This window comes from Gavia stellata, chromosome 5 (genome assembly GCF_030936135.1).
Source record: "Gavia stellata isolate bGavSte3 chromosome 5, bGavSte3.hap2, whole genome shotgun sequence".
Lineage (NCBI taxonomy): Eukaryota > Metazoa > Chordata > Aves > Gaviiformes > Gaviidae > Gavia > Gavia stellata.
This window is the reverse complement of record NC_082598.1, coordinates 45,631,654-45,645,380: the sequence shown is the minus strand read 5'-3', so window position 1 is coordinate 45,645,380 and position 13,727 is coordinate 45,631,654. Positions and strand designations below refer to the sequence as shown.

General features: G+C 34.6%; 1 protein-coding gene across 3 annotated transcripts in view; it reads right to left on the bottom strand.

Moving 5' to 3' along the window:
- FSTL5 (follistatin like 5) overlaps positions 1 to 13,727 on the bottom strand; it is a 300,770-nt gene that overhangs the window by 73,459 nt on the left and 213,584 nt on the right. For all 3 annotated transcript variants that reach the window (XM_059817815.1, XM_059817816.1, XM_059817817.1), the window contains exon 7: positions 4,573 to 4,693. In XM_059817815.1, coding sequence (XP_059673798.1) covers positions 4,573 to 4,693 — 121 coding nt within the window. The remainder of the gene's footprint in view (positions 1 to 4,572; positions 4,694 to 13,727) is intronic.

The following is a 13,727-nucleotide window of genomic DNA, read 5'->3' as shown; positions in this document are numbered from 1 at the left end:
TTCAGTTCAAAAAGCTATGCGAGACTGTTGTTTTCAAATATGGTGAGTATGTGACTATTCAATACATCTTACAATTGCTATAAAAACACCTGAGGATTATTTCAGTCAGGTGTAACGAGGGAGGGAGGGGAGGGGCATGAAAAAAGAGAAAATAGTCCGTTCAAGCTGTCTGGAATCCAGGGAGAATATATGTGTTAAAGAAAGAAACATTTAATATATAAAGTGAACTAAGTTCTTCTACTGGTGTACATAACTCTTCTTTTTGATTAAATTGGGATATTTTATTTGGAAAAACAAAAGTGTTAAACAATTCTTCAGACACCATAAATCACCGATTTATATATGGCTGAAGGTCTGGACTCTCTTTTCTTTACCTTAAGGTACCAAAACTTTTGGGTTTTTTTAATAAGCCTTTTGTCTTGGAACTAAGGTGGGGAAAATTCTTGTCACCTCTCTGAAAAGAACTTGCCTTGTAAATCAATGTGAAAGCTCAGTGAGTAGGGTAACATTGTTAATACACAAACAGAAAGAAAAATTTCACACTGGTGCTACATGTATATTAAGTTGATTTGTAACATGTACCATAAACTCACACCATTTTTAGAGCAGGTTTGAATTTGAAGGTAGTCTTCCTTTTTTTAATAATATGGCTAATGACATCGTGTTTATTGTCTAGAAACAGCTTTCCAAAAGTGAAATTCCTCAAATTTACACTTTGAAAAATCTAGGCTATGACATGTATATGCTTGTAAAATAGAAAAACTGAGTTATAAAAAAAATTCAATTTAAACTCATCTCGGTATCATGTCTATAACTGCCATCGTGATCAATAAAATTAACACCTCTGGTTATAGACAGCATAGATCTGTAACTTGATAAACATTGAGTTAATGAGAAAACGCAAACTTTCTAGGTATTTCAGCTTTTTCAAAAGCAATTTTCAAGGCTTTTTTGTGACAGATGTAGATATCACATTCATGTAATCCTAAGAACAAGAAAGAGCAGTCATTTTAATAATGCTCCTTTAACACTTCAGTTAACATAAGCAATAACATAAACATCAGGAAAAAATCTTGTTTTATTACTCAAATTCTGTTTTTTTCACTTAACTGATGTATACATCTCTGTTGTCTTAAATATCTGAATATTGGCATATAAAGTGGTTAAGTGAATATATTAATACCATCAAAGGGCATTTTAGAGACAGGTAGCCCCCTACCAAATACAACAACGCATATTACAAGAATATCTGAGTTTGTTACAAATTTTTTGCTCTGACCACTGTTTACTACTTTGTTTGGAAGAACTCTACCAGCAACTTTTGAATGGCTGCTGTGGAAAAAAAACAGAGGCTAGTAAACAAGCATACGGGAGATGACACAAATCCTTCCGAAATACAGATTAAGTAAAGATAGATTTTAATGAACAAATTAAAATTATGGAGTTCATATTATAAATATTTTATGGGAGACTGAATTACATAGCTTCCCTTTGTCTTCAGTGATACCATCACATATACCATAGACTTTCTAATTCATGGGGTTTATGACATGTCATGTCAACAACAGTAAAGGAAAAATACCTGATGGAATGAATTTCAATATCACATATATAGGGAGGGAAAAAAAGAAAAATCAGACTGACAGGCTCAAATACATATAGTCTCAGAATCATATAGTCACAAAATTATACAGGTTGAAAGTTTTAAGTATTATATAAATGCTAATAATAAGCATTATTTAATAAAACGGTTACTCCTGCACCATTACAACTTTGTATTTTGGGGGTTTTTTAATAGTTGATATGAAAAAGGGTTAAATACCAACTTATTATAATATTGCTTACAATATTTACCATATAATTTCTCTAAGATTAGACTGAATTTTCTCACCATAAAACATGTCTTTTACAGTGCTGATTATCTGTATTGTTAAGATTATAAAGGAAGCTCATTATTCTTTAGTACTGTACCAGGCAATTCAAAACTACAAAAAAATTCCCTAAAGATTTTAATCTTAAAAGAAAAAGAAATCGAATTATATATACATATAATATTTGTAAACTGGTCGATGAAAAATATAGAAATATTTTTTCTAAAAATATATAGATTTACACAAATGGAAATCAAGAAAGAACTTATAATCTAATTACATTGTTTTCATTGAACCTTCACATTAGATCTTTGTGATCAACAGAGCTTCATTATCTCATTAACCTTTTGACTGACTGTCCTGTTAATACAAGTATCATTATATTAATTAGTCATTATCACAGCTACAAGAGGCCTGTGCCTAGGAAGATTACTGCTTAGAAGTACAGATCTAAACTGTGGAAGAGCTGTTCATTTGACCTTTAATTTCAATGGGTTTAACTCCGTTTATCCACAATACACAGAGCAAACAATCCTATTGCTCAAAGGGACTGCCTTCTCCTTTCCATCACTCCCCAAAAAATCAACATCCAAAACGGTGTTGGAAGATACCACTCCAGTGTCAGCTTGTGGAAAGCAGCTATCTGAGCAGAGCAAACATGGACCAGTCGATTTGTTTGGGCAACTTCAAATTTGTATGAATGATACAGAGCAGCAACAGCGGGTTTACAGTGGTTTCCAGATGAAATATACAATTTCCTAACAGACACTTCATCACCAGAAAAATCTACAGTTGTCCTCCTTCACCCATCCCAAACTATGTTTCTTGATTTTCTAGTCTTGCAGAAAACCTTCTTCAATTTAAGTGGAGTTTTGCCTCATTGTGTGCTGAACTGAGCCAGACATGAAGAATCCTAGTATTTTAACTGTTGCAATGCTCCATTTCAGGATTATTAATACAATGGAATAGGTAGGGAATGTGTTGATAAGAATATAATTTTGTTAATAAATTAGGGTAAACCAGAACACATGAAACAGAGGAGAAGAAAGTTGGTCAAGGACCTTCTAACGTGCCCAACTCACCAATAATTCTGCTGTCTGCAGGAATTAAAATACAAGTAAACTGCACTTCTGTCTTCTCACTAGTTTAGCCAGCATTTGTTACCTGACCTAAATAACCTAAAAGAATTCCTGAAGCAAAATTTGAAGGAGGAAAAGATGTTGATGCCATGTATTAGCTCAAGGAGGACACTCAATTTACGAAGTATTGTGGGGTGGGGGGAGAAAGTGGAAAAAAAATATTAAGAGAGATGGATAAATAGATATTCTAAGCTAGCTTCCTGGATAAACACAATGGCAGAGACAGCATGTTAAGAAAACTGCAAACAAGCACTAAACATCAAAGTCATTTCAAGTGTGAAGGATATTAACAACAGAAAGTGGAAAAAAAGGCTTTTAAAAGAAGAATGAATCATATTAAAAGACAAGTAAAATAATCTTGGAAGCTGCATTTGGTGTGAATATCAATGAAAGATATGAATATTTCAGCATTTTTGGATAAGAAGTGTCAAGAAAAGTCAATTACAATAAGAGTTTATACAACTGACTAGCAATTAACAAAACAAAGAATGATGACAACAGCAGTGGCCAAGAAACTAGGTCTAGAATATGCTTCAGGAGAAAGTTAGAGCCTGTTAATGCAAAGTAAATTTGCAGGAGAAGATTGAGTTCAAACATGATTCTGGATAGGATTAAGTATCAACATAGGATGACAAAAAATGGCAGTTTAATGCAGAAAGGTAGACTTAAGAGTCAAAGATAAATACAAACATTGAAATAACAGGAAAGTACAAGGTCACTCAAAAAAAAAAAAAAAGACATTAAACCTCACTGGGGATACAGTACAGTGGGACCCTTGCACCCTTCATCAGTGGAGGAGAAAAACTGCTTAAAATAATTTAGAAAAAAAATTACATATAGGAAAAAGAGCTAGGAGAGGGTACTACGGTTCAAGAGAAGGGAAAGGCCTGTCTTCAGGGCACCAGTAACAATTGCAGTTAAGTTTTGTCCAAGTACAGAGTTCAGGAAAGTGGTCCTTATAACTTGAACAGATGCAGGAAAATGTAAAGATCAAGATTTCAAATCTATATGCCTAGAGTTAATCTACTAAAATCATGGTTAGATTTTAAACTAATAAATGTGAATATAGAAGCCTACATCAATTACAAAACTTTCAGAGCAGTGCATTTTTTTAATTTTATATTAAATGCAACATTCTTAACACAACAGACCTATGCACTTCTCTTTCCCTAGTGTGTTCTCCAGAATTACTAAATTAATACTAAAAACTACTTTATCTGTGTGTGTGTATATGTATGTATATATAAAAACACTTATTATTCTGCAGATAACATGCTAAACATCCTCACAGGTGAACAGTTCACAGTGCAAAGTCTGTCCTCTGGACTATCTTTACTCCTTTTAAGAACTATTATTCATATGGAAGTAATAAATGAAAATTATTATATTTTATTGTTTTACAAGGTTATTTATAGGAGAACACTACGGAAAAATAATTGTATCTCTTTTTCTGTTAAGCTGTAACACAATATAAAAAAAGTAAAACAGCAACAACAGATCTGCTTAACAAAATCCAAATCCCAAGTCTCTTATGACTTGATAATTAGAACATTTTTCCTTACCGTTCACTTGGAGAATATGAGTTTGATAGAGCTTATCATAGCCATCAGCATAGCAGGTGTAATTTCCCATATGAGTTGTGGTAACCTTAGTAATGTACAAGGACCCATCATCTCCAAAATCCTACCGGGAAAGATTAAAAACAAGGTTATCATAATTATGCCTGCATCTCTACAGTAATTATGCTCATCATCTTGGCAGCAAAGCTGTGATGTAAATATCAAACATCACAAATATTAAACCAGAATAGCTGACAGTAATCTGAAACCCAAATATTATATTTGTGAATGGCAGAGTTTGATCTTGCCACATATATTGTGTCTGTAAAAGAAAATACAATTTTTATTTAAGCAATTAGTTAAATTCTGCAGAAGTAGTATGTTTGTTTATTTAGCTATGATAGTTATTTACAGAAGAAAAGCTATTTAGAATTGGATCTGAACAGATAGAAAAACTAAATCTCTGCACAATTTAACAAGGTAAATGACATCCTGTGGAAGTATGGTCATCCTTTGAAATGAGCAGATACACAGAAAAATAAAACCAACTCATTTTTCTTCAAGTTTAAGTCACTGTTATTAATTTCATCCTTTTATGTATCTTTAATTAGCATATGGCTTCCACTGGATTAGAGTGCAAAATTTGACCCTCATTTTGAATCCCAGTTCAATTCCAATTAATACAATATAATTTAAAATTTGTAAGTTGTAAACTATTCCAAGTATTATAAAAATGTATGGAACAACTAATAGTCAGTGCTTTATTTTTCTTCAGGTTTTTTTTTCATGTCTGCAAGAACCACACTAAAATAACAGTCCTAGTCCAATCTAGCTTCTTCCAGTCTACATCTCATAGATTCTAAAGTGCTTGTACAAATCCTGCTAGGAGTTGATTTTTCTACATTATATTCCATGATTTACTTTTTCAATCTCACCTAGCAATCTTTTTATTGTTATATATGCAGTGTATTTACATAAAACAGTGATTAAATTATTTGAGCAAAGAATATAAAATAGAAATGTAAAACTACGAAAAATGTCTTTCAGTCTAGTAGATAATTTCTGCTGTAAAATATTTAATTCAGAGATTAAAGTGTATAAACTATGATGAAAAACATGCAAAACACAGTCACTGTTTTGTGCTAGGAAAAAGTATGCTGGATCTCCTATGGTATGTAGGTCAGCCCCTGTTCCTGGAAAGGAACCCATGCTCTATAATTGTATGCCTAATGTTAATATAGTCTATCATAAACTCAGCTACCTTTCTTGTGTATTAAAAAGCTGTTTCAAAGCTTCTCAGTGTTCTTACGTATACAATACAGCTTTCTTTTTATTTTTATCCTAAACTTATTCATGGTCAGCTTATAGCCATTTTATACTCCTTAACATAAACAGTCTCTAAAATAGCCTTTAAATAACTTAAAATATCCTCTCCTTGTGATTAACCACAGAATATGGTACAATAAAATATACATACATGCATTGTAATTATATGCAACACAAATATTCACACACACACAGGCTCACACATAGAGCCCAAAGTATCCAACAGGTGCCTGATTCATTAGATAGGGATAATCACCAAGCTACAATATCTATGCACCTCATAAGATTCAGTGATTCATTACAGCACTACTTTTGTAAACTGATTTCAGGGATCTGGTATTCCTGAAGGCAAATGTTACTGGTAAAGACCATAACAAAGGAGACTCAGTACATCAGCCTCTTCCACTTCTGTTTTCACCAGGTCCCGTGCCCCACTCAGCAGCAGGTCCATATTTTCCCTAGTCTTCCTTTTGCTGCTGATATAGCCCTGAAGCCCTGTAGAAGCCCTTCTTGCTGTCCTTCATGTCCCTCACCGGATTCAATTCCAGTTGGGCTGTGGCTTTCCTAATCCTTCACATTCAAATAGTGCCTCCATGTTCTTCCTGGGTCACCTGTCCTTGTTTCCACATTTCTTCCTTTTTATTTGATTTCTTGTTCATTGTGATGGACCATTCTTGAGCATAGAGGAGGTGATCCCTGAAAACCAACCAGCTCTCTTAGACCCCTCTTCTTTCCAGCATGGTCTTCTATGGGATTCTTCAAAACACGTCCTTGAACAGGCTGGAGTCTGCTCTCCTGAATTTTAGGGTTGTGCTCCTGCTTTTTGCCTTGCTGCCTGCTCTTAGGCTCCTTGACTCTACCATCTCATGGCCACTGAGGCCAAGATTGCCTTGACCTTTATATTCCCAACCAGTTCTTCCTTATTTGTAAGCATGAGGTCCAGTAGAGCACTTCCTTTCCTCTATTGTGTGTGTTAACATCATGACTGTCTAAGATACCACACTCAAACTAGAGGTAAACTTTAAGGCATTATAAAAATGTTCTTCTAGTCCAATTAAATTGTATATATCTCTAGGGAGTAATCAAAAACTGCTGATGTTAGAGCAAAAGGAACTACTACTGTTCAATGTGAACAGCCACTGCAATGCTTCGGTTTTAATCAACTGCTTACATAATTACATGACAAAAAGACATGCTAATGTTGAACCCTGTAACAGAGAACACAGTAGTATTAGCTAAATCATGTCTGAATTGACAATTTTCAGAACTCTTCTAGTGAATCATACTTCAGAGTCTGACCAAATGAACCGTTTAAGAAAAAACCAAAAGCATCTATAGAAGTGGCATGAGAACTTTTATGAACACAGGTAGTCAGACTATTGACATCTCCTGTGATACAGCCACATTGCTGTACTTTCTCTTTTCATAGTTCAGACTCAGGAATCTTTCTTTTCTCCTTTTTCATCTTTAAGCTCAAAATTTTACAGGAGCTGGATAGAAGGAAACATCTGCATACAACAGACATATCTGCAAACAACAGTATAAAGCTCTGAAAGTAAATTCTTCTGTTCTACACGTCAATGATAAAATAGGATATGAGCTCTGGATATCTCTGAAACTTTCTCCTTGGTTCTCCTTTGTGATCAAAACTATCTGTAACTGACTGTGACAAGGGAGTTAAAAAAAAGAAAAAAAGGAGGAGTCATAGTTCAGTGAAGGTGGCTGTCCAATAGTCAAAGGAGAGAAAAAACAGTCCCATCAAACTTAGCACAGAGTTTTCCCTGGGTTCAGCTTATCCTTTTTGCCTAATGTATGCTTTCTTTGCTATCAATGAAAGAGGAAAAAAGGCATTTAAAAAGGTGTTTAAATATGCAGCATACCATTGAAGCAAAACATTTTTAGAAGCACCTCTTTCCTTGTATCATAAAATATCCCTACTAGTGCCATCCTACCAGTCTGGGATGCATTCCGTAGGCCATTTGAACCAAGGTCACCAATTTAAATGTGGATAATACCCAGAGATCACTGGAGCAGAATTCTTGCAGCAAAGAGACTGAAGCTGCAGTTATATGAAGTATTACAGATGGATACATCACCTTGACTTTAAGCAAGAACATATAATTTAAGAAATTCTTTGGCTGAAATTGCCTTAAGCCTTTACATATACATTCTGCAACTGTCTCAGAACTACTGTAATGTCTGTGGAGCTCAAAAGGATTGTCTCCCCGTATCAAGGGGAGGAAAAATTCTACATTAACTCAGAGATGCTGTTTCTCTTATGCTCTTCAGTTAAACTTGGCCTCCAGTTTATTTAAAAACTAAGGCAATGTTGAGGTCCTTGGTATCACACCAGCGATAAGCAGCAGACGTTTGCTTTCCTCCATTGTTCTGTGAAAATTCATGAGGTCCAGTAGGGCATTTCCTCGTGTTCTACTTGTATATATTCAATTTCATATTGAGTGGCAGCTGGCAAAGAAAAAGTACCACAAACATACCGAAGTGTTCAGGTAACACATAACAATCAATGCTTGCATATTGATCATGGGTTTAGCTATACACATGACATTATAGCCTGAATGTGTGAATCAGTCTGCAAAACCATTTACCATTGCTCCATAGAAAGTTACTGCTGAAGAAATAATTTTTTTAAAATCTTGAGAGGGAACCTACAAGGAGATTTACTTAGGAGGTAGCTCATGTTTATCAAACCTGTTCTTTAAAAAAAGCTCTAAGGAAGAGGTTTTACAGTTTGTACTTACCTAGCTTCCCTATTATAAAATCTAAATTTATGCTGCTGTAATTTAATTCCATTATGTATTGCCCTACCTATAAAGCAATCAGAGAAAAACTTTTAGTAGTTTTTTTTCTTTTTTGATTGCAACGAAACTCACATTTAGCCTGTTATCCACTATAACTTCCAGATGTCAAATTTAACCAATTGTTTTAGATTGTATGCTGATACAAGGGATAATTTTTAAGTTGATTTTCCTAAATGCAAAACATTTCCCTTTACCTACTGGATAACTTCCTACACTTTTCCAGCTATTTCTTTAATTTGATCTTATTAGTCTAAACTAGTGCTATCTTCAAACACAGCTGCAGCCCTTCGTAAATTGGTGGTATCTAGATAACATTTCCTGAGCTTACAAAGGTGAAAAAAATCTGTACTAAAATCAAGAAATAGGCTATCTGTGCTATTTCCTCTATCCAGAAGGCCTGTTACTATACTATAGAAGGAAATTTGACTTAGATTGATACACATAAAAATCAATATAGAAGAATAGCAAGGCTCAGCTGCACTAAAATTTCTAAATATAGCAAACATAGTGCATGATCACAGTAACAAAATTACCTGCTTGTGACCAAAGGTTATCCTGTTTTGGTCCAGTGTGGTAGCTGGCATAGGTTGAGCCTGTGTGAAACTTGGTTATAACAATAGAGGTTAACTTAGCACAAAGAACTTGTTAATCAGCGTGAAAACACCACTGAAAAGATAATGAGAATTTTTGAGAGGCGCAGACTGTAAGCACCAGTGATGACAACAGGCAGTTGTTGGTGTTGAGTGAACATGCCAATCAAGACCTGAATATTCTCTACCCAATCCTCTAACTGATAGTGCCAGGGACATGGAAGAGACTCAATGGGTACACAGGGGACAACTCCAACAAGAAATAAAGACGCTGAAGAAAAGTGAACCAGAGAGACATTTGGGGGATCCCACATCCCAGCCTCAGGACTGCGCATCTCCCAGACAGACCTGCTATGCTGACCTGCCCAACTTCCGGACTGAGCCACCTCCCACGCTGTAGGACAGGGAGGCCACGTAATGAGCTGCCACACTCACCCACCCCACTCCAGCTTCTCTCCTGGACTGCACCGTTTCTCCTGTGGAGCAGGGAAGTTGCATAATTTGTGAAACCACATGTATCTGTGATTAAAGTGTTTTGGTATTCAAGCCCATTTAACCCCTGTGCTGTCCATTTGGTCCTAAAAGGCTACATCCCAGCAGAAAACAGTTTGGTTCCTTTGTGCCCTTATATTTATAGAACTTTTATATGCATCTTATTAAAATCAACTCAACCTTCATTTCTTCACAAACTTTGTAACCTTCTCTGTAAATTCCTCAAATACACAGACCAGTCTTTTAAAAGCAGAAAACACAGCTATAATATCTCGCTCAGGGAGTCTGTAACCTGCATAGTAAAAGAACTTTGATAAAAAAATATTACTATGTGCTGCCTTATTCTTACATTCTATCCTTTGAATGTTATCAATGACAAAATACTGGGCTAGATAAACCTCTGGTCCATTGTGACTATTCTTACATTTTCCCATGTTCTCACCTACTACTTTCCCAACTTATTGGGATTTATTTTTTTCAGTCCCCACCGCATTACTTTCCAGCTTTTCTTCTTTCCCAGAGAACATAAACTCAGTGATTTTATGCTCATATTTCACTCAAGCTGCCTTTCACGATAACACCTTCAGTCTTTTTGTAGACTGAAATTTAAAAGTGAAAATTGAGATCTAGATGAACTTCCCTTTAATTTTTCAGTTTTCTTTCCCTAAATATACTAAAAATATTTATTCAGAAAACATATATCTCACTGTATTTCTTCGCCCAAAGGTGTTTGGGCAACTAAATTTCACATTGCACAACTCTGTGCTTCAGATGATTCTGCTAGTTGCTCATTAGGAGAAGAAAATAACCCACCTAAAAATTAACTGACCTAGTAAGGCTGTAAATAACTTGCTTTTCTTAAGATAACTATAGCTTTCTGTATTAGCACTTCAGTACACAGACAATATTTCCACCAAGCCTTCAATATGCCATTATATAAGATACCACTACAAAAATAAAAAAAAAAAACCCTTTAATACTTACTTTTAACTTTGATTATGTGAACCAATACAACCAGATTTCCTTTCAAAAAAACCTGCCTGAATAACTCCAGCAATCTTCCTAGTTGGATACTTTTTATCTTTATCTCTTTCTGAAGTGTATGAAGCAGTAAGTTCAATTAATGTTTTTCCCCTTCCTACCTAAACACATGTTTTCAAAGTATTGCTCTTCAAGTTATTAGTGGAAGAATGAAGAACGGCTCTTCAAAAGACCCACACTAGAGGTACTTACACTTTATCTAGCAAATGGCTAATATTATTGCTGTCTAAAATTTTTTGCCTAACCTCTGCCAAAGGTATTTGTGAACAAAATAGGACATAAGATGGAGTATATTAACATTTAGCTGCTACAATGCAGTCTGGAGACTAGTTTAATTCAACATTCCTTATGTTAAGTTACTAGATGTTGCTCTGAAGCACGCTTACCTGTACCAGGCCTTTGACTGATTCACTGTAGTGCGATGATATCTTTAGGTACCATAGCTATTTTCTAAGTAAATGGATGTCTGTGTTATGGCTTCTCCCTTCTTTTTCATAGAAACTGTGGCTAAAACATCCCTGTGGCTATTTTACTCAGAGACATCAGTATTTCAATAGGATGCCTGCATGCCATTGTCATTTCATCTCTCAGAGTTTGGGTTTTACAGATGGGGTCATTTTTTTGTTGTTGTTTTTTGTTTTGTTGTTTGGTTTGGTTTTTTTACAACTACAAAACAAATGTTCCTAGCTTATTTTTATACTGAGTCCAATGTTTGTTTTGTTAATTAAAGCAAGCAATTCAATACAGAGATAACTGAATGTTGTAAGCAGCGTTTGGAAAAGGTTGGTGACGTATAGACAGAGTTCTTTGATGCTGAAGGTTGGCATATATTCAGTGTTTTATAGAATAACTCACAAGCTAAGTCACTGAAAAAAACTGCATCCATACAGACACACACAAGCATCACTGAACCAGAGCCTTCAAACATCAACAGCAATACATACAGAAAATGGGGTTTTTACCTTTTGAAAAAATATTTGATGACCCTGAAAACATTGCTACAAGCTCAATTTTTGTTAAATAGACTACTGTTCAAACAGAAATGGCACGGTGCTTATACAATTAAATTGAGAAACTCTAATTATTTTTGTCATGCATAAAAAAGGTAGAATTGAACAATTATTTCAACAATGATTCTACTGCAACTGTGTTCTGTTGAAGCACTTGACATTTAAGAATCATGATACGTGTCATGAATAACAAGTAAAGGAATATGGAAAGAAAACATTCATTTGATGATGAATCTTTGCGTAGTTGTCTTAGTGTTGATACAAGAGAAACCTAAAGGTGATTTTTGTTTATAAATCAATAATGATTTCCTTTGGTTTTATAACTTGCTTTCATATGCCAATGCTTTGCATATGAGAGAGTCTATGATCATTTGCCTGCACTTCTTCATTAACAGCTCTAGAAAGACTGTTGCCAGCTCTCCCCACAGGAGGATGTATAATGAAACAGACTGATTGAATTTCTTCATCATCTTAGGGACCAGGGGTTTTTTTTCTGTTTTGGTTTGTGGGTTTTTTTTAAACTACAGTTAATTTATTGTCAATATATTCCTCTCTTAAATAACTTTACTTTTTTTTTTTTTTCTTTGTATAAAAAAATTCTGTACTCCAAATCTGGAGTATTCCCTCATCTAGAGATCACAACCTTCCCCCCCAAAATGAAAAATATCATGTCTTTATTTTCCTTTAACTCACTGCATCCCCTCTGTTCCCTGTCCGAATCTCACTTGCAACACATAACTGAGGATTCAGTTCAGAGAATTTAACAAGTTCAGACAATTGAATTAGGAATGCAGTCTAGATTTAAGTGATCTGAAACCATCATACCTAAAACTGACAGAAGACTTTTTAGTATTTTTTTTTTTTAAATCAGAAAACATAATTGTTCTAGAAAAGAAGGCCTAACTCCCTCACAAAATAACTTTTGATCCAGTGCTTAGAGTCCCAAGTAACATATACCATAGTTAAATCATTAATGTACATAATTCAAACTAGGGCTTGGTACCTGGGTCTTCCACATTCTGAGTGATCTAAAGGGTTCATCTTGAACCCAAAAAATAGGAAATATTTTCTTTCAGGTATTTATGTGGGGGGTTTTTTTGCTGTTTGTTTTTTTTTTATTACTTTTTTTTTTACTCTTGTAATTTTTTAGGCCTAGATGATAAATTCCTGAACAGCATTTCAGACTCAGCTTTTTACACCGAGATCCAAACATTTTCTAAAACCGAACATAGTGTATTTAAGAGCTCTATGAACTGGTTAAGAACCTTCTTTTGAAATTTCCCCTCTCAGTTTCTGGCAGCTGATGAATTCTATGTGTTTTTCCTGGAACACCAGCAAGCACCAGTACCTCAGCATTGGTACACAGTAAAAAGTCATTTTTATGCACCACAGTTTACACTTACACAATTTCACAGTACTGATTTTATAGGGCCTGTTTCATGTCGGTCAGAAAAAACAATTGATACAATCTTCATATGGCCTTAAAATTTTCAACTGCCAAAGAACTTCAAAATATTACTCTTAACTCCAGAACTCCACACTTTGGGAAAAGGAAAAAGAAGAAAGAGAAGAAAGAAAGAGGAAAAAAAGAAAAAGATAACAAGGACAATAAGAAAAGAATACAGGAATGAGGAAATGAGAACTGAAGATGTGAATTCTTAGTTACATTATCCTCAGACAGAAAAAAATTAGCTTACTGCGTCCTTAATAAATGGAATTAGCAAGCACCAAATATTTTGAATTAATAGCTTTTTGATAACATATGAAACCTATATTTCTATTTGCCGTCTTTGATAAGCCTTAAACAAAGAAGAAAATTATATTGATTGGTATCTTTTTCACTGACAGTTAATAATGTAAACACTGTAACTCTATTAGTT